Source organism: Lissotriton vulgaris, chromosome 4_1 (assembly GCF_964263255.1).
Source record: "Lissotriton vulgaris chromosome 4_1, aLisVul1.2, whole genome shotgun sequence".
Taxonomy (NCBI): Eukaryota; Metazoa; Chordata; class Amphibia; order Caudata; family Salamandridae; genus Lissotriton; species Lissotriton vulgaris.
Window position 1 is genome coordinate 1,397,325,089 of NC_141691.1, and position 25,098 is coordinate 1,397,350,186.

The 25,098-nt window shown below is 44.0% G+C and overlaps 1 protein-coding gene across 1 annotated transcript in view; it reads right to left on the minus strand.

Annotated features, from left to right (window-relative positions):
- The window catches only part of ANKRD29 (ankyrin repeat domain 29), a 368,662-nt gene that overhangs the window by 246,550 nt on the left and 97,014 nt on the right, over positions 1-25,098 (minus strand). Inside the window, exon 2 of the mRNA XM_086966940.1 lies at positions 22,328-22,438. Within this exon, the coding sequence (XP_086823066.1) occupies positions 22,328-22,438 (111 nt within the window). The remainder of the gene's footprint in view (positions 1-22,327; positions 22,439-25,098) is intronic.

Below are 25,098 nucleotides of genomic sequence, written 5' to 3' on the forward strand. Positions count from 1 at the left end.
TAAATTAAATTATATTAACATTATTTTCTTAAAGATGTATTAAAAACACCTACAATACAAATGTTTATATTTATTATATAGTAAAATGTACAAAACCTTATGTACAGATTTCGTTTTTTTTAATTAGTTACGTTTATTTATAAATTACATTTTTAAAAATATTTTCTCATTATATTTATTTTTTTACAGTTTAATTTTTTTAACATTAAACTAATTTTACACATTTAGATATTTAACTAGTCAAAATAATTTAATTTAATTTAACATTATTTCATATTGGGTTCTATTTTAAGCCTGTGCTTCTACTAATTTCAGTGACCGGGCATTGCCCTTTGAGTGGTTTGCCATGTGTGGTGTTGGGCTTACTCCTGCTTCTTTTTGGCTGTAGTAAAATTACACTGAAAAATTTGGCTTCACCCCCTGTTTTAGGGGGTGGAGGAATGTATGTCTACACTTTTGAGTAACTTTACATTCATAGGGCCCTATTCACACACTGTGCTTTGTAATAAGATCAACCTAATAGTCTACCTCAAACGTTGAGTGACGCCAGAGTTAGTCACCTCAAATATGTTGATGATTTGGTTATTCTATCCACGACAAAGGAAAGCCCATTTCTATAATAAGATGTATAACTTTAAAATAACTGTATCTAAAAATAAGATGTCCTTTGATTGTCTTAAACCAGCTTTTGACTTGTGTGCGATTGAACACATCTCCAGTTACCCTTACTTGAGGGTATTAATTGATCAGAAACTAAACTGTAATTATCATTTGAGGAAATTTGTATCCTAAAGCAACCAATGCCATTTAGCAATTTTCAGGCAATACGAGGGGTGTATGCCTGGATTTTCTATTACACCTGAAGATTAATTCCAGTACTGCTATATGCCTCTCTTGTTTTTATTCGATGTGTTTGTTCCCTTTACAACTTGAAATTGTCTACCCTCACTTCTGTTCTTTTCCTTCAATAAGGTTTTCCTCAATTGTTTTCTTTAGACATAATTCTATGTAATAATTATATTTGCTGTTGCATCAGAGCTGATACTGATTCTCTGAAAGAACTGATTTATAAGTTAGCTTTTGGTGGAGATCTAATTTCTAAATCATTTACTGCTAACCACGTCAGTAGAACATTTATTGTTTCTCAGTTACCTTGTATCGAAACTCATCCAACGATGACTACTGCTCAGCACAAACAACTTGTAAAAATGTAAATAAAAACATCATTGTTTCAAAATAATCTTAGATTTCCCTTATCATATAAGAACTCTAAATATATTGATCACACTTATTCTCCAAGGAGACAGCTTTGCTTGGATTTATATCTGCTATAAAAAACCAATAGGGATTTTCTGCATCTAAAGTTATTATATATTTCAATTTTTCAGATTGAAAGCTCATGGTCTAATGCAGAAAAGAATATTACAGTTTGTTGCTCTGACACAGAGAACTCATTATATGTTTAAGTCCACCACCGTTTCTCTACATTCAGAAAAAGTTTTTATGTCATCTTTTCATGGAAATTGGCTTTAGAACTTTTTGCGAGACTACTGTGTTTTGATGTTTATTGCTTATTTTAGAGGTGGCTCAAACTGAGTGCTTGCATTGTACAATGTTTTAGGTTAACTGGATGCATCAATAGAGTAAAAAGTGGTAAACGTGTCTCTAAATTGGTTATCCCCCAGTTTGTATACTGATGCATGATTTTCGATAAATTATAATTCAATTTTTTACCATGTCTGTGACTACCAACTCTGATTTATTTGAATACCGGGCAAGCCTATATTGTATTCATCTCTTTTTTTTATTGAAAATAATTTTAATCTACATAATAAATTTACCATCTAACTTCCTACAGGTGCGGATTAGAGAATTGCCATTACAACAACGATATACAATTTCCTGCTTAATCCACATGTTTTACTAGGGGCCCGATTCACAGAATGAACTTAAGACTAAATCCTAAACTTACTACTATTTGGTATTCACAGAATGCATGTACTACTTTCGGGATTGTAGCGATTACGAGGACGAGGGGGCTGCATTCCTGTTATGCTGAGAAAACGGGTAGGTTGCATCGAACTACAACTCCCAGACTGCCTTGGGGTAGGCTTGTGAGTATTAAGCCCCTCCGTCCCTGAGTAAGGTGCTTGTCAATTGATCCTGAGTGTCAGAGAGGAATGGCGGATGGTGTTCCCCGCCGGATTCCAGCGTGAAGAAATCAAGCTTCAGGAGAAGAACTTTGTTATCGGGACTATTTGATAACCAGAATAAAATCGTGTAGTTCCTTGATGTGAAAAGAAAGGAGCGCGGGCTCGCCTCCTTGGAATCGTGAACTTGTTGCCTGAACTCTGGGTCGAGTCTCGCCAGATTGAGGTAATTGAAATTTTTATGGTCAAGTATGTCCCCTAACGTGTACCCCAACGTCTCCATGTACGTGCTTACAAGTACATGTAATTTCCCTCCATGACCGAATATGAAGACGCAAATACATTTGCGTCCAACGTTAACATGTCCTCTTTCAGATCCACCATGAATGGATCGATAATTCAGTTCCTAACCATACCATGCCAACGTCTTTACATGGTACACTTTTACGTTTTTCCTGGCTCTGCCGAGCTAGGCCCTGATTTCTGTTTCCGAGCCCTTTCTGCTTTCTGCCTCTGAAAGCTGCAGCATGGACACGTATCCCTGACCTCTGCCTTACTTCCTGCCAAGCGAAGCGGTGCCTGGCTCAACCTGGCCTGCCTGCCAAGACAGTATTTTGCCTTCAAGTTATCTGTTCAGCCTCCTCGAAAATACATTCCTGTCTAGTGATTTAGGTAAACATCTCCCCGGCTGCAGAGCAAAGAGCAAGCCTTTCTGTCTCCATGCAAGTAATTTGCAGTTCCCGTTGTCATAGTAGGCCCATGGCCCTGCACGCAGACACGTAGACACATATGCACGCACTAGCATTCAGTATAGACTAGCCTCTGCCCGAGAGACCTTTTACTTCAGATAATACATCCTCCAAACATAAGATACCAGATATGTTATAGGTCCAGGTCGTTCTGACATCCCAGACTTCTGTCTCCTCTACTAGTGTTAAAGTTCTCCCCAGTTACACGTCTATGTCACGTCATGCTAGCTGCGCGCGCATCCGCACTTCCTGCTGACTCTGCAGATTACCTCTGTGCATACACCCACTTATGACACTTTTTGTGACGTCCACATTACGTTCACGTTATACGCCTCCGTGTACGCCTATTACACGCCTTCTTTCACGCCCCCCTGTTACGCACATGTGTTCTTATCTCGCTCTTTTCCACCTGTTACGCCTACTGTATTGGATTCAATTATGTTACTTTACTATATATAATGTGTAATGTTAATAAAACGTTGACTGTCCCTTCCCGAACCCTAGTGGTGACGGAACATGATCTCCAACCTCGAGGTTTTCATTAAAACCCGTATGACTCAGATACCACGGACTCTGCCTCTCATTTGAATGAGCTGTCTTGTAATGATAATTATACGGAAAAACTGACTAGGTAAATTTATTTACCACATAATTTGGTGCCCGAACAGGGACCCCTCCCCCACCCCACGCGCCGGCGATGCGTCGCAGGCCTTGCCCCCTGCCACAGCCGTGACGGACACCTATGCGCATCTGCAGGTTTTCCTGTATCTCCCTCAGGCCTACGGAGGTGACGGAGACTGCGGTCGACATCCAGACGAGGCGGTGAGGAGTGCGGAGGATCCCGACCAGAGCCCAGCCGAGAGTAGCAGTGTCCGAGGTATCCAGAGGCCCACCTGTTCCGTAGTACCGAGGCGCATGCGTAGCAGTAGCAGTACCAGTCCAGAGTCCAGTCCAGTCTGAGGCCTTCAAGTTCAAGTTCAAGTATTGCTCCCGGTGAGTACCGTTGCTAGGGACGCATCTAGACGGGTGCATTAGTTTGTGTCCGGTCAAGACAGGTCTGGGTACACAGTCCTGGTCCGTACGTGTTCACTTAGGTGAGCGCGGTATGACGTGTCTCTTTATGGGACCGGTCTGTACTGTTTAGCAGTGCATCTAGTAATTCAGTAATTCAGTGATTCAGTATTCGAGTCTTCTAGCATTATCTCACGTGATTCCAAGTATTGTGTTTTATGTACTAGACAGTATCTATTCGAAATGTTTTAATGTGTTTTATGTTGTGGTATGAATGACTGTTTGCTTTTCATTACTGTGTTTATTGTGTTCGAGTCAAAGTCAAAATGCCGTTATTTTCAAAGTTACGTCAGATCGGAACTAGGAAAGGGATACTTGAAGAAGCAGTGCCTGTTCCGCCTAGGGACACTCCAGGATATTTTATGTACCACAAGCACGGCTTAGACGCTGTGTTGTATTTAGATTTATGGGTGGACTATACGAAGAATCTGGAAGAGAAGTTTAGATGGCCTGTTTCAGGAACATGGGATGCCGAGTGCATCATGAGAGTAGAAGAAGCATTATGGAAAAAGAAAGCCAGACAATCTCAGAAAGATGCCATAGAATTGTGGCGTAAAGAATCGCATAGAAGAACAGAGAAAGAATTCAGAAAAGCAGAGAAAAGTAGAGAAGAATCCGAAAAAGCCAGAGAAAAAGAGTTACTAGAAGAAGGAGAACAGGTCAGATCAGAACAATTAGACCGCCAAAGAAATGCACTCATTACAGGCATGTATCCAGTTCTTGCCGAGGGCCTGCCTAAGGCGACCCCGGAAGTACCCTGTAACTTGCCACCACCATTGGTTCCGACTAAAGTACGTCACCATAAGACCGCAGCAGATATTTTCCTTTCTTCTTATTTGGATGATGTAGCTCCCGCATATACCAATGTACCCGTACATCCTGCTAATAATAATCTGCCACAGCATATTCCTGCTGATCAAGCCACGACCCCTCCACGTCCAGGATTACTTCCCGCACCTGCTGTCACTTCCCCTTCTGCTGCAGCTACTGGTCCCCTTACTCCTGGTCCTCTTAACCCTTTTGCTACAGATGCGACTCAGTCGTCCCCGTTAAATGTGTCTTTCCCACACGCAATGACGTCAAGCTATGCTCATGCTTCCGCTTCGGGAGGTGCCGTAGGAGGCCACCACCGAACCCCGCCACAAGTACACCGTTTGACAATGAGAGAATTAGCTACGCAGCGTACACCAAAAGCGAGCACATCTGAAAAGCTTAAACAAACACTTGGAGATTGTAGATATGATCCCGTACCTGGCAAGCAAGGAGATATGGTGTTAGCATTGTTACGTCTAAGACGTGTTACAGATTATTTGATGACATTACCAGAAATGCCAGACCATCTAGACAAAGTATATCACTTTATTCGAACGGGGGAGGGTCCAGAATGTGTTCGTGAGGCCATGGCATATCAGAAAGTCGAGACTCAAGGGTTAATATTGCGATTTTTGATTAATTGTTTGATAAGGGAACAAGATCAGCCAGGTTTTTCGCAAGAAGAGATGGAGGGTTTGGCAAAATGGAGTCAGAATATTGCAGATTGTAAACATGATAAACAGAATTGTATAGATGCCATGTCCAGAAAGATCCATAAAGAAATAGTAGCCATACATGCCCGACGCAAGGCTGATAGGACACCCGAGTCAGCCGAAAAAGACTCCTCAGAGGAGGAAGAGCCGGAGAATCCAGTAGCGACTCAAGATACGATAGCGTATGTAGGTAGAGCGAAACCTCCTAGACAGTATCCTTTAAGTAGTCCTTTTGACAGACCCACTCGTCCAGAAAGCAAGAAACGTTACCTTACCCCGATACCAGAGCAATGTTCTCTTGAACATATATTCCAAGTTACTGATAAAATCCTGAAAGAAAGAATAGGTTATCATGAACTCACTACCTTACGTGATCAGGAACTAGCCCGGTCAGCAGTCCAATGGGCCGGGGATGACAGTATATATAAAGATGATCTAGTAGTGCAAACGTTTTTAAGTCTTACTCCAGAAGAACAGCGATTAGCTGGTATATACATGACCCAACATCTCATTACACAGTATGAAAACCAACAATCTGATCCAGGTCCATTGTATAATCTATTGCACAAGACTTACTCCTGAGAAGATGGAGAGGTCTAGGTACCAATTTAATTGACATCATTTTAGAACAACGTCATAAATATAGAACGTTCCTGACTCCACGTCTTGTTTCCGTTCCACCCCCAGTTAGACAACCATATCACCTAGACAGACAGAATCCCTTACGAGAAGTACACCCAATCCGGAAGCCAGATGATACGCTTGAACGAGTGTTTGTGTACACTCCTTTGACTAAAATGGAATTATTGGAAATGAAGAAAATTGTACCTTGTCACGATAAAGACCCTGCAGGGTTCCACCGTGAATTGAAAGACATGTTACTTATGGGTGATTACACATATTCAGACATTCTTAAAATGTTAAAAGTATTGTTGCCAGCAGGGATTTATGAAAAACTGAAAGAGAAGGATTGGGAGGTGGGAGATAAAAAGATTAATTGGGCCGAATTAGAAGATGAAGAAAAAGGACGTACCCCAGGTTTAGATCTTGGGGACAAAACTAAAGCGTTACCAGGATTGTTAGTACAGGTTTTGCCTAGATTATTGACAGTTAAAAAGGAAGATTGGGATGCAATCTCAGCCTGCAAACAGAAACCAGACGAAGACACTAGTGATTTTTATTCAAGATTCGAGAAATGTTTTATTATTAATAGTGGCCTGAAAACAAGTAGCGAGTCATTCCCACATCTTTTCGTGACCAAATTAGTTGAGAATTCCTTACCCCAGGTTAAGAACAGAGTATTGAAAGTCGAAAGTACATGGCAAGCAAATACGCCTTCCCAAATGTTACAAATGTTACAGTACCACCAGAATAGAATCAGAGAGGAACACGATCATGAACAAAGACGCATGAAAGACACTAAAATGAAAGAATTAGTTGCCCAGTCTGTTCCAGTAGATGGTCAGAAGAGGGGTAACACTCAGAACACACAGACTAGTCGTCCTACAGGTCCGGTTAAAGGAAATTGTAATTATTGTAAGCAACCGGGACACTTTATAAGTGATTGTGCCGTTCTGAAACACAATATTGCTACAGGCAAAACGAAAGAAAGACCACGTCAGCCTAGACCAGAATATGTTCAAAAGAATATTCAACAGAATCCGCAACCTGCTCCACAACATGCACAGCAACAGACCGTAGCGGTACCACAGTCCCAGCCCATTGCCGCAACACAACACGTTACACAACAGATGTACCAGTATGCACAATCAGAGTATCCAGATTACCAACAGTATTCATGAAATAGCCTAGAGAGGGAAGTGGGTTTGCCTCTCATCGAGATTCCTGTAGATCAAGAGGGTCCTTATGTAAATAGTCAGGTATTAGGAAAAGACAGAAAATTTTTGATTGACACAGGGGCAAGCAGAACTACCATTAGTCATGACGAGGTTCCAGGGGCACCCCTCTCAGGCTCACAGAATGTTTCCCTTGGATTTTCAGGAAAACCTATTGTTAATGAAGTATCGAAACCAGTTCCCCTTGCAGTTGGTCCATTGTCCCGTACTACAGATTTATTGCTTACGAAATCATGTCCAGAAAACCTGCTTGGTATTAAAATGCTGAAAGCACTAGGAGCTGTAATTTGTTGTTCTCCGGAAGGAGTGAGATTGTTTTTACGTGACTTCAAGGGTCACTATGTGTTGAGAGATTTTGATCCCCGATTACAGAATGTTCCACAGCATTTATGGGCACAAGGTCCGACTGATGTAGGTTGTATGGATATTACACCATATCGTGTTACTCTCAGAGAAGGTGTTGTTTTACCCAGAATCCGACAATACAAATTGCCACCTGAGGCTGTAGCAGCCTTATTGAAAATTATAGACAAGCTTATTGCTCAAGGAGTAGTTGTAGAAACTGACTCCAATATTTGTAATTCTCCAATCATACCGATTCTCAAACGTACTGATCCAAATGCACCTCCAGTTTATCGTCTAGTGATTGACCTTAGAGAGCTTAACAAATGTATCATACCTCAGTTTCCAGTGGTCCCAGATATTTCATCCCTATTGACTGCCATTGATTCCGAAGCGGTGTTCTTTACTGTAATCGATCTCAAGAATGCCTTCTTTAGTGTTCCCATTGATCCGGAAAGCCAGTATCTTTTCGGATTCAGTTTAAATGGCCGAAGCTTTAAATTTGCACGTGCACCTCAAGGGTTCACGGAAAGTCCGAGTATCTATAGCCAAGCATTGAAAAGACAACTTGACAGTATCCACATGCCTGCTAACACTGCCCTACTTCAGTACGTCGATGATCTATTGATCACCGCCCGAAGTGAACAAGAATGTGAACAAGCATCTCTGACAGTCCTATATTTTCTGGCCGACAAGGGACACAAAATGTCTCCTTCGAAGCTGCAATTCTGTGTTCAGCAAGTTGTTTACCTTGGTCACTTGCTGTCCAAGAGGGGGAGACAGCTAACACCTGACCGCATCCAGTTAATTGTACATATGCCACAACCCAAGACACAAAAGGAAGTACGGGCCTTTATAGGCCTCACCTCTTATTGCAGACAATGGATTCCTCAGTACGCATATCTAGCCAAGCCCCTTATACAGTTGACAACCCAGGAGGCAGCGTCATCGACTGTCCTCCCTTGGACTCAGGAACATACACAATTTTTTGACGACTTGAAGAAAGCCCTATGTCAAGCACCTGTTCTAGCGACACCATGTTACAGCAAGCCTTTTACACTTTTTGTTACAGAACGCGAAGGTACTGCATTGTCAGTACTCACCCAAGATCAAGCTGGTTCACACAAACCATGTGCTTATTTTTCCAGTACATTAGATCCAGTAGCCCAGGCTCTGCCTGCGTGCCTTAAATCTGTAGCAGCAACAGCTCTAGCAATCAGACAAAGTGATTCCATAGTATTAGGACACCGATTGACAGTACAAGTTCCACATTCCGTGGAAGTTCTTTTAAACCGAACACAGACTCAGCACTTGACTATAGCACGACTGACAGGTTATGAATTGACGTTATTCCAGCCACACATAGAAATCAGACGCTGCAATACACTGAATCCTGCTACACTTTTACCGTTAAGTACAACAGACCCTATGTCACATGACTGTGTGGAAGTCATTAACACTATGACGAAACCCAGACAAGACTTGACAGATATCGCATTACCAGATCCAGACCTGACACTTTATGTGGATGGTTCATGTATGAGAACAAGTACAGGAGAGTTAGTGGCCGCATATGCAGTGACCACTGAAACTGAAGTCATAGAAACACATCGTATTGACACCCTGTCTGCTCAAGCAGCAGAGCTCATTGCTCTGACTCAAGCCTGTATTCGAGCCAAGAACCTGAAAGTTAACATATACACAGATTCCCGTTATGCATTCGGAGTTGTACACGACTTCGGAGTCCTTTGGCAAGAGAGAGGTTTTTTAACTTCCCACGGTGCCAAGATACAGCACGGTCCCCTCATTCAAGCTCTGTTAGAAGCAATACATTTGCCTACAGCCATAGCCATCATGAAGTGTAAAGCACATACGAAAGTCACAGATACCATTTCCCAGGGTAACGACCTGGCAGATCGAACAGCCAAGCATACAGCTCAGACTCATACTCAGACTGTTATGACAAAGACAGTAGTTCCGACACATTGCATGACAGTTAGGGATCCCGCACTAGATGTAATTGACATACAGACACATGCCACTCCAGACGAAATAAAGAAATGGACAGAACTCGGAGGGATCCAGACAGAACAGGGATGGATGACGAAGGGAAAAGCCACATGGTTTCTCCCCGACTCTATGGTTCAAGTTATCATTAACACAGCACATAGTCCTGCACATTTAGGAGAAAAAGCCATGTTAGACAGTATTCAAAACCTTTGGTTTAATAAGCATTTACGAGCAGCCGCAAAACAGAAAGTGCGTACTTGCATGATCTGTTGTCAGTTCAACCCAGGTAAAGGCATTCCCGTAGAGCAAGGTGGATTTCATCCTCCTGATCACCCTTTTGAAGTCCTCCAGATGGATTATATCCAGATGGAACGTTGTCGAGGATTCAAGTATGTCCTCGTAGTTGTATGTGCACTTTCCCGATGGACAGAAGCATATCCAGTCCCAGATTACACTGCCGTGACCACTGCCAAGCAGTTGGTTCGCGAATTTTTCCCGAGGTTTGGTTTGCCTCGTGTCGTGTATTCAGATAACGGACAGCCATTCTCGTCCGAGCTCATGAAGCAAGTTTCCCTTTTGTTAGGTTACCAATGGAAGTTCCACTGTGTTCGGCATCCCGAAGCAGCTGGATTAGTAGAGAGACACAATCAGACTCTGAAAACTCGTCTTGCCAAGGTCTGTGCAGAAAAGGGTGTAGACTGGATAGTAGCCCTCCCAGTTGCTCTCTTCTATATGCGAATGGTAGCCCATTCTAGGACAGGGTTATCCCCGTATGAGGTGGTTTTTGGCCGGCCACCGAATATGTGGGGGACGCCTCTGCCCCGTAAATTAACCGATGTTGACAGTAATATGCTGACAGATTACCTTGCTTCCTTGATGTCTGCACTACAATCATGTCGTTCACAGGTCGCAGCAGCCTTTCCAGACAACACCGAGGTGAAGCCACACAAGATCGTCCCTGGTGATTACGTATACGTCCGCAACTTTGACCGGTCGAGCCCTCTGGAGCCCCGCTGGAAGGAACCTAAGATCGTTTTGATGACCACAAGGACTGCAGTGAAACTCGAAGGAAGAAAAAACTGGCTCCACTCGAGCCACGTCAAGAAATGTTATGGACTTCCGCCAAAAACTGTTTCCCAGGACTGCCGCATTCCAATCGTTGATACTAAACTCCCCCTGGTAGAGAAAACTCCGTCCCAGGAGTACAAATTAAAGTTGAGGTCTAGTAAGTCAGACAGTTTAATTGTTTAAGTCCCCCCCTGGGTGAAGTGGTTAGACAGGTTCCTGACATGTACAAGATAGACCCACATAGTGAGAGAGATAGACAGGAGATCAAGAAACAGAAATATTGCAAGAATCTCCGAAGCCGATGTATTGTATCTTTACTTGTCATGTTTTTTCTGAGTCTTACGATTATATGCCTAAGCTATGTGTTACATGTATATTTTCCTATACAAGCACATTCTTCTTTCAATGACACTGCAGACCACACCTTTAGTGATCTGCCCCCGCACGAACTTTCTTATCGACTTGCACTGCGTAACAATTCTTTCATCCGTATGTTACATCATTCTCACCAGACCAGCAATGCCACTAATTGCTGGGTATGTGGCCGACTCCCTCCCTACCAGAAAATGATGGGAGCCTTGCCTCTTTTTCCTTACCCGTTTACACATAATGGTTCATGTGGTGCATGGTTTACATTAATGTCCTCGTTAGACAGTAAGTCCAAAGTTTCCCAAGGCAATTGGATATGGGGAGACCTGAATACAGTTATGAATAAGGCCTGTTTCCCAGACAAGGAGGGTCTTCCCCAAATGACAGGTACCGACCTAGAAAACGAAGTATATGGATTAGGTAATTTTACACTTAGCCTCATGATTTTGAATGTCCAGTCAGAAACTAGTTCGAACTTACCCTCAATATCAGTGTTACCAGTGAAGGGTGACCTATGTGTTAGAAAGAATGGTTCAGTACATCTAGGACACAGCGATTGTAATACAGTTATTGAATTCAGTGATAAAGGCAAGTCTACATTCAAAGCTTCCCGACATTCCTATTTTATTTGTGGCCATACAGCTTATATACGTTTACCTCTAGACTGGGATGGTACTTGTTACATTGCATTCCTACTGCCACCTGTTTTTCTAGCCCCACCTGACTACCATAGGAATTCTCATCTCATTCATGTTAGACCCAAGAGAGATCTCCCGATTGTCGATTACACTGAAACAACATGGGAACAATACACAGATTTCAATAAAGGATTCTTTCCTTATCTAGGAACTGTCTCAAATAGTAAACTGATACGTAAATTGACCAGAACCCTTGAAGCAGTAGTGAATGAAACTACTTTTGCCCTAGGCAACTTAACAGAAGAGCAGTCTGCTATGAGACTTGTCGTTCTTCAAAATCGTCTCGTCCTTGACGTCATCCTGGCAGATAGGGGCGGGGCTTGTAGAGTCATCGGATCCAGTTGTTGCGTTTTCATTCCTAATAACGCACCGTCAGTATATAGAGCCGTAACTCGGCTCCACAAGATTGCAAGTCAGATACACCAGAATCCAGGCACCTGGACTTGGTCCGGTTGGCTCTGGAGCGTGATATCAGCCTGGGGATGGAAAGTCCTATCATTCCTTGGAATAGCCCTACTCATAGTATTCAGTTGTTGTCTATGTCTACAATGTGGGCCAGCGATTTGTGGCTTATGCGCCACATCATGTATTCCCCATCCAAGTCCACGTTCTCGTGCCCGAATGAAAAAAGATGAGCAAATGATGTTATACGAACAGATTGATGGACTCATGAAGATTGATATATCCTGAAGGGAACGTAGGGGACAAGGAGGGAATGAGGTAATTGACATTTTTATGGTCAAGTATGTCCCCTAACGTGTACCCCAACGTCTCCATGTACGTGCTTACAAGTACATGTAATTTCCCTCCATGACCGAATATGAAGACGCAAATACATTTGTGTCCAACGTTAACATGTCCTCTTTCAGATCCACCATGAATGGATCGATAATTCAGTTCCTAACCATACCATGCCAACATCTTTACATGGTACACTTTTACGTTTTTCCTGGCTCTGCCGAGCTAGGCCCTGATTTCTGTTTCCGAGCCCTTTCTGCTTTCTGCCTCTGAAAGCTGCAGCATGGACACGTATCCCTGACCTCTGCCTTACTTCCTGCCAAGCGAAGCGGTGCCTGGCTCAACCTGGCCTGCCTGCCAAGACAGTATTTTGCCTTCAAGTTATCTGTTCAGCCTCCTCGAAAATACATTCCTGTCTAGTGATTTAGGTAAACATCTCCCCGGCTGCAGAGCAAAGAGCAAGCCTTTCTGTCTCCATGCAAGTAATTTGCAGTTCCCGTTGCCATAGTAGGCCCATGGCCCTGCACGTAGACACGTAGACACATATGCACGCACTAGCATTCAGTATAGACTAGCCTCTGCCCGAGAGACCTTTTACTTCAGATAATACATCCTCCAAACATAAGATACCAGATATGTTATAGGTCCAGGTCGTTCTGACATCCCAGACTTCTGTCTCCTCTACTAGTGTTAAAGTTCTCCCCAGTTACACATCTATGTCACGTCATGCTAGCTGCGCGCGCATCCGCACTTCCTGCTGACTCTGCAGATTACCTCTGTGCATACACCCACTTATGACACTTTCTGTGACGTCCACATTACGTTCACGTTATACGCCTCCGTGTACGCCTATTACACGCCTTCTTTCACGCCCCCCTGTTACGCACATGTGTTCTTATCTCGCTCTTTTCCACCTGTTACGCCTACTGTATTGGATTCAATTATGTTACTTTACTATATATAATGTGTAATGTTAATAAAACGTTGACTGTCCCTTCCCGAACCCTAGTGGTGACGGAACATGATCTCCAACCTCGAGGTTTTCATTAAAACCCGTATGACTCAGATACCACGGACTCTGCCTCTCATTTGAATGAGCTGTCTTGTAATGATAATTATACGGAAAAACTGACTAGGTAAATTTATTTACCACAAGATAGAATAGCCGCGGCGATTGTTCGAGAGCGGATGCGCACTGGACAACACGTGAGTAAATAAAGCGTTTTATGTTGTACGCGTCTGGGAGTCAGATGCGTTCAGTGTAAAAGCTGATAGTCTAGAGAGGACTAGGAAATCGGTGCGGCTGCGCCGAGAAATTATTCCTTATTTGGGTCCGTTTGTTTTGGAAGTATATTATCGAAGTAGCAAGATTGCCTACGCTTCACGAAAGTCTTTGTGGTTAATGGAGTTCCAGGTTGTGTTATAAACAACGCCAGAAGAAGAAGAAGAATCATTTTCATTTGACTCTTATTTAAGTTCCTTTTGTTTAGTTCATTTATATAGTAGGGTTAGCCTCCTGCAAACATCCTTGGGACTAAACCTTTGTACTATTGGACTCTTAAAAGCGGATGGGAACAGGGAGCCCACATTTCTCTGAAGCCACACTAGGAGAATCCGTGATAGCCTTGAAGGGGTCACAGAACCATCACACAGAGTCACTACGTCCTTGAGAGTCCAGAAGAGAAGTACAGCCATACCTACTTTCTCCTCCGATGTTTCTTCTCTCCTTTTTTCCCCTCTGGGCACGAAGTTGGGCAGAGTAATTTCAATTCTCTGCTGGGGGTCGTGTAGGAAGGGATTAAAGGATCTAGCTTCTGACATCGTCTCCGCTGGGCATAAGAAAAAGGTTAGTGGCGTTTCTATTACTTGCGCTGCTGCCAGTCCTGACAGATTGACAAGCCCAAGTATACAAGCCCGGCCTGGACGATGAATATTGAAAGCGTATTGAATTCTGTGGTGGAGAGCCTTGCGGCTCTGCAGCAGGAAGTCACTACGTCTAGAACAGAGAGTCAAGTTCTTTACAAAGAAATGGGTGTCCTTAGGAAAGAGGTGTCGGAACTGTCACGAAAAGGTCAGGGAGGAGCTTTGTATATAAAGCCAGCCACTCTACCTCCCCCCGCCTCTACGGTACCTCCTGTTTGACAGGGAGCTGAAGGGGGTGGGTTTTCTTTGTCATCTCCCGCTATGCCTTCCTCTTCTGACTCAGTCCCAACTGTCCACGTCATACAAAACACAGGTATTCCCTTGGCACCCCCTGAAAGGTTCTACGGGGATCCCCGTAAGTTTGAGACATTTTTAAATCAGTGTAGGTTACAATTTTTGTGCAAGCCTGGGGTGTTTCAAGAAGACTCAACAAAAACTGCGTTCATGATGTCCTACATGGGAGGCAATGCAGCAAGTTGGACTATACCGTTGCTGGAGAGAAACGATCCTGTGTTGCACGTTTTCGATGATTTTTGTTTGGAACTCCGAAGACTGTTCGATAGAAAACTTCATATGTTATCTCTGGATAGGGAATTGTTAACCTTGCGGCAAGGATCTCAAGACTTGCTATCTTATATCACATCCTTCAATCGACTCGTGGTCGAAACAGAGTGGCCTACGGCAAAGAGGATATCTATTTTTTACCAGGGTCTCCGAGGGGAGCTAAAGGACGTGTTGGCACAAGTTGTACAACTACCCACTTCCTGTGAGGAATTGATTGATTTAACAGTACAATTGGATCATCGCCTCCTGGAAAGAAGGGGAGATCGCGGTAGAGGCGACAGTCGTTTTTTCTATCCTCGTCCAAGAAGCACCATCGAGGACCATCCTAAAATGCCTGAAGGGGTCGAGCCTATGCAGATAGGAGGTCTGCGGGCCCCCTTTCGAAGGAAGAGAAGGAAAAAAGAAGAAGACTAAAACAGTGTCTGTATTGCGGGAAAGGTGGTCATTTCGTAAAGGACTGCAGAGCGAGGAATGCTTTGCCTGGACGATCCATGGTGCCCCCTAATCAGGCGGTCATACAAGCAGGAAGACCGGCGGAAAACTAGCACGCCCAAATCAGGAAGAGGTCTCTGCCTTGGGTTGTTCACCGTTAACGATCTCACCTACGCTTGCGAATACCTTGCATCCTGCTGTGGCCCACATGAACCTGAAGGTAACCTTGTGGGTCAACTCTAGTGACGCCATGGAGATAGACGCATTGCTTGATTCTGGTGCCACCGGAAACTACATTGATCAAGAATACGCCATGAAAATCGGAATAGTGTGCAAAAAAAAGGATAAACCAGAGCTGGTCAAAGCAGTAGATGGAACAGTCCTGTCATCTGGCCCTGGGTTGTATCGTACTCGAGCGTTGTTGATGCAGACGAGTCGGAATCACCAAGAACTAATACAATTCGATTTGATAGATGCACCCCAATTTCGTCTCATCTTAGGAATGCCTTGGTTGACCCTTCACGATCCTCAAGTTAGTTGGGCGGCTCGCACCATTACCTTGTCATCTGCATTCCGTAAGGAAAATTGTAGACAGAACATGTCTAACCCTGAAGTGCATCAGCCGACTCCTTCAGTATGTCTAGCTACCGGATGTTCCATTGGACGATATTGTTGTGCCACCGCTCTCCCTGACGAATACCAGGAGTTTAGTTCCTTGTTCGACAAACAAAAGGCTACCGATCTACATTCACATTGTGTATACGATTGTAGAATCGAACTCATTCCAGGTGCTGATATTCCATGTAGCCGGGTATATGCTTTAACAGAAAAAGAGACAGTGTATTTGAGAAACTACCTTGATGAAAACCTGGCTACTGGGTTCATACGACACTCAACATCCCCTGCTTCATCTCCGATGTTTTTTATTCCGAAAAAGGACTGCGAAGAATTGAGACCATGCATTGATTACAGAGCCATAAATAGAATGACGGTGAAGAATCGCTACCCTCTCCCGCTCATACCTGTACTCTTGGACCAGTTGAAGGGAGCACGATTCTTTACCAAACTCGATCTCAGAGGGGCATACCATTTGGTCAGAGTACAGAGAGGGGATGAGTGGAAGACCGCGTTCAGAACAAAATTTGGACTGTTCGAGTATCGTGTGATGCCATTCGGGCTCTGTAACGCCCCTGCCGCCTTCCAATATTTTATGGATGAGGTGCTGCGAGGTTGTCTGGAGACATTCTGCATTGTATACATAGACGACATTTTAAATTATTCGTCTACCCTTCTTGAGCATGTGGATCATGTGAAGACAGTGCTTCAAAGATTACAACAACATTCTTTGTATGCTAAACTTGAAAAATGTCTTTTTCATGTGACTGAAGTATCCTTCCTTGGTTATATCATCTCAACTCAAGGATTCCAAATGGATTCAAGTAAGGTGGAGGCTATTATAGGATGGAGTACACACAAGAACGTCAAAGCAGTGCAGAGTTTCCTTGGTTTTGCCAACTACTACCGCAGATTCATTAAAGATTTCTCCAAGATCATCCATCCCATATCTAGCCTGTTGAGAAAAAACACCCCGTTTGTATGGAACCAGGAAGCGGATAGTTCATTTCAATACCTTAAAGAACAGTTCACACAGGCTCCGATCTTACGCCATCCAGATCCACAGATACCTTTTGTACTGGAAACAGACGCCTCCCAATATGCAATCGGTGGAATCCTATCACAACGCCACCCTGAAACGGGTCAATTGCATCCTGTGGCCTATTTTTCGAAAAAACTTACACCTTGCGAGATTAATTATTCTATCACGGATAAAGAACTTCTAGCAATAAAAAGGGCCTGCGAAGAATGGCGTCATTATCTGCTGGGAGCCATTCATACCGTTGAAATTTACACCGATCACAGAAACCTGTTGTTTCTGAAAACTGCAAAGGCGCTTACTCCCCGGCAATTGAGGTGGACACTGTTCTTCTCAGATTTCGATTTCATTATCAAATACAAACCGGGGCCTCAAAATGGTAAAGCAGACGCTCTTTCACGTATAGGAGAAACAGAGGAGCAGAGTGCGGAGAAAGAAGAAGAACCTCCACTTATCCTTCAAGAATCGGATAATCAGTCATCTTTGATCGCCTTGGTATCCACACAAGAATTCCTGGATGACGTTCGAGTTGCCCTTGCAGACATCGATTTACAGGAATGGGTACAGGAGGATCCTGAACATCGAACGGAAAAGGATGATCTAGCCTATCTGGGATCAGCTATCTATGTCCCTACTGAAGTCCTGCAGCAAAAAGTGTTGAAATGGATACATGATTCCCCTTTGGGTGGTCATTTGGGAATTTATAAGACTATTGCTGGTGTGGAACGTACCTTTTGGTGGCCTAAACTTAGAGAAAAAGTGTGACACTATATTATGAACTGTGCTGTTTGCGTTCAAGGGAAGGCTGTTCATGTCAAACCTGTTGGCCTCCTTAGACCTCTACCTATTCCACCAAAACCCTGGCACACCTTGTCAATGGACTTTATTGTTGAAATGCCACCCTGTGAGGATAAGACTGTGATTTTGGTGGTCGTAGACCATTTAACGAAGATAGGACACTTTATACCCTTGAAAGGCCTGCCTACATCTGTGGAATTGGCACAAGTGTTCCTGCAACATATCGTCCGAGCCCATGGGATACCTTGTGTACTCATAACCGATAGAGGTACTCAATTTACTTCTCGCTTTTGGAAAGCCCTCTGTAAGACCATGGATGTTGATGCCCGACTCTCTTCATCCTACCACCCCCAGACAGATGGAAAAACGGAACGCCTAAATCAGACGTTGGAACAATATCTTCGCTGCTTTGCTTTGCAAAACGATACAGATTGGACTACGTTGATATGGATGGCAGAATTTGCTTATAACAACGCCATTCATTCCACTCTGGGCTGTTCACCTTTTTTTGTCTTTTTGGCTATCACCCTAATGCACTACCTTTTGAGGTACCTGTTCACTCACCGGTGCCGAGCATACATGAACACCATGCACATCTCAAAGCGGTGCTAGTTGAGGCACGACACAGCTTGGCTACCGCGCAGTCTTTCCAAAAACGTTTTGCTGATAGTAGGAGGTCATCTGCACCTGATTATGTGGTGGGGGATAGGGTGTGGCTTTCCACGAAACATCTACATCTAAAAGGGGAGAATAAGTTGAAGCCTAGATATGTAGGGCCTTATAGCATAGTGGAGATCATCAACCCTGTGGCTGTGCGGCTGTCCCTCCCTGGTACTTGGAAGATTCATCCCGTCTTTCATGTTTCCCTACTCCAACCCTGTCCTGCAAGTACTAGGCTTTTGGATCGACCTCTTCCGATCGATGTTGATGGGCAGGAGGAGTATGAGGTGCATGCGATTCTTGACTCCCGTATGGTTCGGGGGCGGATTCAGTATTTGGTCGAGTGGAAGGGGTATGGCCCTGAAGAGCGGACTTGGGAGCCTGTGACTAACCTGAATTGTCCTGAGTTGGTGGATCCGTTTCATGAACGGTATCCTGGTAAGCCTGGTCGACCGCCGGGACGGCTGTCCTTGAGAGGGGGTTCTGTAGCGATTACGAGGACGAGGGGGCTGCATTCCTGTTATGCTGAGAAAACGGGTAGGTTGCATCGAACTACAACTCCCAGACCGCCTTGGGGTAGGCTTGTGAGTATTAAGCCCCTCCCGTCCCTGAGTAAGGTGCTTGTCAATTGATCCTGAGTGTCAGAGAGGAATGGCGGATGGTGTTCCCCGCCGGATTCCAGCGTGAAGAAATCAAGCTTCAGGAGAAGAACTTTGTTATCGGGACTATTGGATAACCAGAGTAAAATCGTGTAGAACCTTGATGTGAAAAGAAAGGAGCGCGGGCTCGCCTCCTTGGAATCGTGAACTTGTTGCCTGAACTCTGGGTCGAGTCTCGCCAGATAGAATAGCTGCGGCGATTGTTCGAGAGCGGATACGCACTGGACAACACGTGAGTAAATAAAGCGTTTTATGTTGTACGCGTCTGGGAGTCAGATGCGTTCAGTGTAAAAGCTGATAGTCTGGAGAGGACTAGGAAATCGGTGCGGCTGCGCCGAGAAATTATTCCTTATTTGGGTCCGTTTGTTTTGGAAGTATATTATCGAAGTAGCAAGATTGCCTACGCTTCACGAAAGTCTTTGTGGTTAATGGAGTTCCAGGTTGTGTTATAAACAACGCCAGAAGAAGAAGAAGAATCATTTTCATTTGACTCTTATTTAAGTTCCTTTTGTTTAGTTCATTTATATAGTAGGGTTAGCCTCCTGCAAACATCCTTGGGACTAAACATTTGTACTATTGGACTCTTAAAAGCGGATGGGAACAGGGAGCCCACATTTCTCTGAAGCCACACTAGGAGAATCCGTGATAGCCTTGAAGGGGTCACAGAACCATCACACAGAGTCACTACGTCCTTGAGAGTCCAGAAGAGAAGTACAGCCATACCTACTTTCTCCTCCGACGTTTCTTCTCTCCTTTTTTCCCCTCTGGGCACGAAGTCGGGCAGAGTAATTTCAATTCTCTGCTGGGGGTCGTGTAGGAAGGGATTAAAGGATCTAGCTTCTGACATCGTCTCCGCTGGGCATAAGAAAAAGGTTAGTGGCGTTTCTATTACTTGCGCTGCTGCCAGTCCTGACAGGGATTCACAGAGTGAACTTACTACTTTCGGGATTCACAGAATCAACTTACTACTTTCGGTATTCACAGAATAGATTTAAGACTACTAACTTTACGTCCGCACTCGGGCCGTAAATTCCGGCCCGGAGGCGGAGTTTCCGGCTTGGGGGCGGAGCTTCCGGGCCGGAGGCGGGGCTTGCGGCTTGGAAGCGGAGCTTCCGGACCAGAAGTGGAGATTTCAGCCATGGCTAAATACCCACCTCCGAGCTGGAAGCTCCGCCTCCAAGCCACAAGCTCCGCCTCCGGCCCGGAAGCTCCACCTCTGGGTCGTAAGCTCCACCCCCAAGCCAGAAACTCCGCCTCCGGGCCGGAATTTACGGCCCGAGTGCGGACGTAAAGTTAGTAGTCTTAAATCTATTCTGTGAATACCGAAAGTAGTAAGTTTATTCTGTGAATCCCGAAAGTAGTAAGTTCACTTTGTGAATCCCGAAAGTAGTAAGTGCATTCTGTGAATACCAAATAGTAGTAAATTTAGGATTTTGTCTTAAGTTCATTCTGTGAATCGGGCCTGTAGTCACTGTAACCCTCATAAACGAGTACACAAAGCTCACTGAGGTGACTAGCAGTTTGTCTAATTCAGTTTACAAATATAAGTAAATACATAAATAAATAAATAAATAAATACATAACTAGATAAACCCCACTGCACTTTTCGATTTTCTTGCTACCTTTCATGAACTCAATATTTCTTTGAAGCACAGATACCTCACCTACCATGTCCATCTATGTAACATTTCGCTAAACGTAGATGCATTTGTTGTAGGGGAGAAGGAGTTTGACTCTGTGACAAAAGTTTGGATTTCGGATCCCATGACTTGAGTCATGAGGCAACTCTGTGTTTTTTCCAGCCCTAAAGCATTCTGGGAGCCTCAGAACTGGTAGGTGTTATTCAGTTAACACACCTGATTTTACTGATTTGCAAAACGATAGCAAACGACAACCAGAGAAGTTATGTCGCAGTGACTGCCTACCCATGAGGCTCTGACTATCAAGATTTCGGAAGAATTCCATTGCCCACCAGTGCTTTGTTTTTTAGGTTAATTTCTGAGGTCTGGCTCAGATGCAGGAAATTTAAGAATATTTTTTATTGAATGAAACAGTATATGTGTATTGCTATGTTGTCTTGATTATTTAGAGTTCACTATAATACCTAGTATTATAATAAGTTACAGAGTATGGTTTCCCTAGAAAACGTGGTTCTTTATTTTTTTAAGATTGGCACACTCCGATGTCAAAACGTGCTTGTAATAAGAAAACTGGGCCACTAATCGCCTATATTAACTAATGGCTGGCAAGTAGTAATGGCTCCATTCCATGTATGTCTCAGGAATTGGGCCAGATTGCTCTTCCCCTGAGGCCCATGCACCACTTTAACATGTGGCAGAACAACAAGGACGCTCTAGTAATTAAGGCAGCTGACAATTCCATGCCCTACATCCTACCAGAAACAGCTGCGCCATAACCGACTAGGCAAAAGGCAGTAGATTGATTCAGCCACTTTCCAGTCATTTGTGCGAACCATTGAGATTCAAGCGTGCTGAGATGGAGGGAAGGCGCTCTAGTCAGAAGAGTTTGTCTGCTCCCCGGCCAGGAACTCTAGCCATAGGGTCAAAAGGATGTTGGCAGTCACCTTGGAGCCTTCTGCCTTCATAGGCTCAAAGATCTATTTACTGAATTACAGTGCTGTTCAAATGTACAGTGTAGGTACTTTCATGAGCACTTTCATTAGTGGCTTTGTTTATATTGTCAACAGGCCAGTTTTTATGGGGAGCGCCACTGGCTGCAAGGAGGAGTCTGGGAGAAGAAAGGGCTTTACAGTTGATTGTGATACGTTTGGTGCATCCTTGTGTGAAAACATCCTGCAGTGCATTTACATATGTATCTATGCTACAGCAATGGATGGGAGTCTAAGGTTTATCTTTTTAGAATATATTTGCCCTTGTGTTGTAAAATATTTAGAAATAAAATCGCCCAAAGAGCAGTCTGTCCAAAGAAACAGCATGGTGGATGCATAAACTGATTATATGAATGTTTTGCCTGATTGCAAAAGATGTAACCAGTGCTAATGAAAATAAATCAATGGTCCTTGCATGAATGAGTACATACGCTGTCTCTGCAGTCCACGTCAATTCGCCCACTGTTCAGGAGCAGCTGCAGCAGAGCCAGGTTTCCTTTCCTTGCCGCCCAGAATGCAGCATTAGCGAGCGGGGTTTCTTTCTGGAAGAAAAGACGCAAATGTATCATCATAGGACGTTCCCATTATTGATTCTTTCCTGCCAGTGTTTGGTTTGTTCAAGCCCCCCATTTAGCAATGTCCCACAGTCTTTTGCACGCACAGGTACCAATTTCAGACATGCGCAGTAACATGCCCGTATTTTAACTCTTCTCTGCATGCCAAAGTGATGGCAAGTCTTACAAACACATTACCTACATTTTCTGAGTCCTGGTGTTAGAATTTGAGGTGGGTGGAACTACGCAGAGTTACGTAAAAACTCTGTGGGATTCTGTGGAGTTCCGCCCACCTGTAGTGAACTCCCAGTTAGCAATGCTACTAGTGCGAAACAAAAAAAAAAGGTTATATGACTAGTGCTGACAGAGCAGAGATGGCTGGAACTGGGTCTGTGCCAAGAGTGATTGGGCGCAGGGCTCCCAGCACACGTGTCTTCCTTTGCAGTGTCTACAGAAGTGAAAACGATGGGTGATATGCCTCTGGCCTCACTCAAGGAACTAGATTTGGCCTTGGTTCCAACCTTCATGGTACTGGCCTCACCTGGTCATCAGCACCTGTGGCACTGGACTTATGGCTTGGAACCAGCTTCCCTGGTACCAGACTCAGCTCTTGGTACCAGCCTCTGTGGAATTGGCTTCACCCTCTCATCGGCCACCAAGCAACCAGCCTCACACAGCCACCAACCTCCGAGGAAGACTTCAGTGTAGAGACTGTCGTGGAGTTCCTAGGAATTCCCAGGACCTGCACGTTTTGGATGACCTAAACTAAGGCCTTGATGTCCCAACCGCTTTCAGACACCCCCACAGGATATGTCAGCCGTTAGACCAGCTAGTTCTACAGTGCCACTACCACCCCCCTGTGTCTTACAGTGGTGTAGGTAGTTTCTGGAAACCACTGAATATGACAACCCTGATTCCTCAGGGATCGTGGAAAAAAGTACAGTACATTTCGCTCAGACACTCGTGCTTGCTTACTCTCAGAAAATACACAGGATGGCGATTAGTACATTTCAATAAGTATTTATTAGTCCAGCGACAGACTTGTGTAAAACATATGTGCTGCGACAATCAGGAGTCAGAAGCATACAAAGAAGATTGCTAGTACCAATATAGGAAATAGTAGATACATTTCTACCATAGTGCTAATAAGATGAACATAAGCAGTTCAGATAAAAACAGCAGTACTTGCATATTCCTAAAATGTGCGCCTTAAGTAATTTGCTTAAATGTACCTAGCCTAGATCTGTATGTGTAGCATGTATATGCGTATATGTAGGTATGTAGCTAAGAAACCCCTAGGGAAGAACCATCCCCCTCACCTGATGGTAGAGAACGAAGGACCCCGTCTCTCCGTTAAGGATGACACCCCGCAAAGGATGTCAGACCACTACGTGTCGAAGATTCAGCATGCAGGACCACGAGTCAGCCTGGAAGTAATTCTCCTCGAATTTGTAGGTGGAAATAAGGGTCTAATATACTAGAGTGGTCACTCCAGGGTTTGCTCTAGAATTGATATGTTTTGAAAACATTCATAAATGTTTCAAAAACAATCATAAATGTTTTTCCAAACAAATGCGAGCATGTACAGCTGGCTGTTGGCCAAGGATGAAAAAAGTGGTGACGCTTATACAGCATAATTATACCGTGCTGAAGACATGTTTATGTACATCAGGTAGAGGAAATATAATATAGTACTGAGGTAAAAGGTCACTTGTTTAGAATCATTATTGTTGTTTGGATGGGACAAATATATGTAATAGGGGCATACATGACAGGACTAGCTTAAAAGACATGACAACACCTCACCGACAGCATTGGCCTTGGCTCTGCATTATTAGTAAACCATCCTTTCCTCCAGTATTTGGGGTATTACTTTGCCTCTCCTTTGGTTTTAGAGGGGTAGCATTCACACACAGCTATTTCTAGGAGGCAAGGATAATGAGGGAGGTTCAATATTTAGAACACTGGCCAAGATTTGAAAATGATTTAATGGACCCCTTTAAAAACCTAGCGCCCAAAGGAGGTAATGAACAAAGTTCTATTTAAACCAGGGTGTGTAACCACAATATCAACCCCAGAATATCTAGGGGACAGAATATCGAGGACCAAATACTGAAGAAAACAATATCTGCAGGAAATTGGTCTCAATTTTTTTTTGATAAACAAATTTTTATTGATTTGACAAAGAGACACCAGCCATACATTACAACACCATGGAGACCAGAAGTACAAATAATGATCTGCGCGACCCATTCCCGGAATATGAGTGACAAAACAACATGCGTTAGAACATTCCCCTCGAGACTAGACCATTCCCCCCAACCACTTCCCCCGAATCCTCCAATACTTCTTAGGACACCCATGTGCCTCATACATAGTTTTTTCTTGCGAGGCACACCAGTCATCCCCGGTCCGCCAGCGTCTGACACATGGGGGCTCAGGGCTTTTCCATAAGGCTGCTACGTCCCTTTTAGCCACCAACATTGCTGTAGTAAAAAACAATTTGTCGTTCCTGGACCCATCCAGCCCGTCAGTAATGCCCTAGATTGTGTGTTTCGGGTCGTGCGGGGCATCCCACCCCAGTATTTCAGTGAGTTCTTCCTCAACTTCCCCCTAGAACCGCGCCAAGCGAGGACAAGCCCATACTA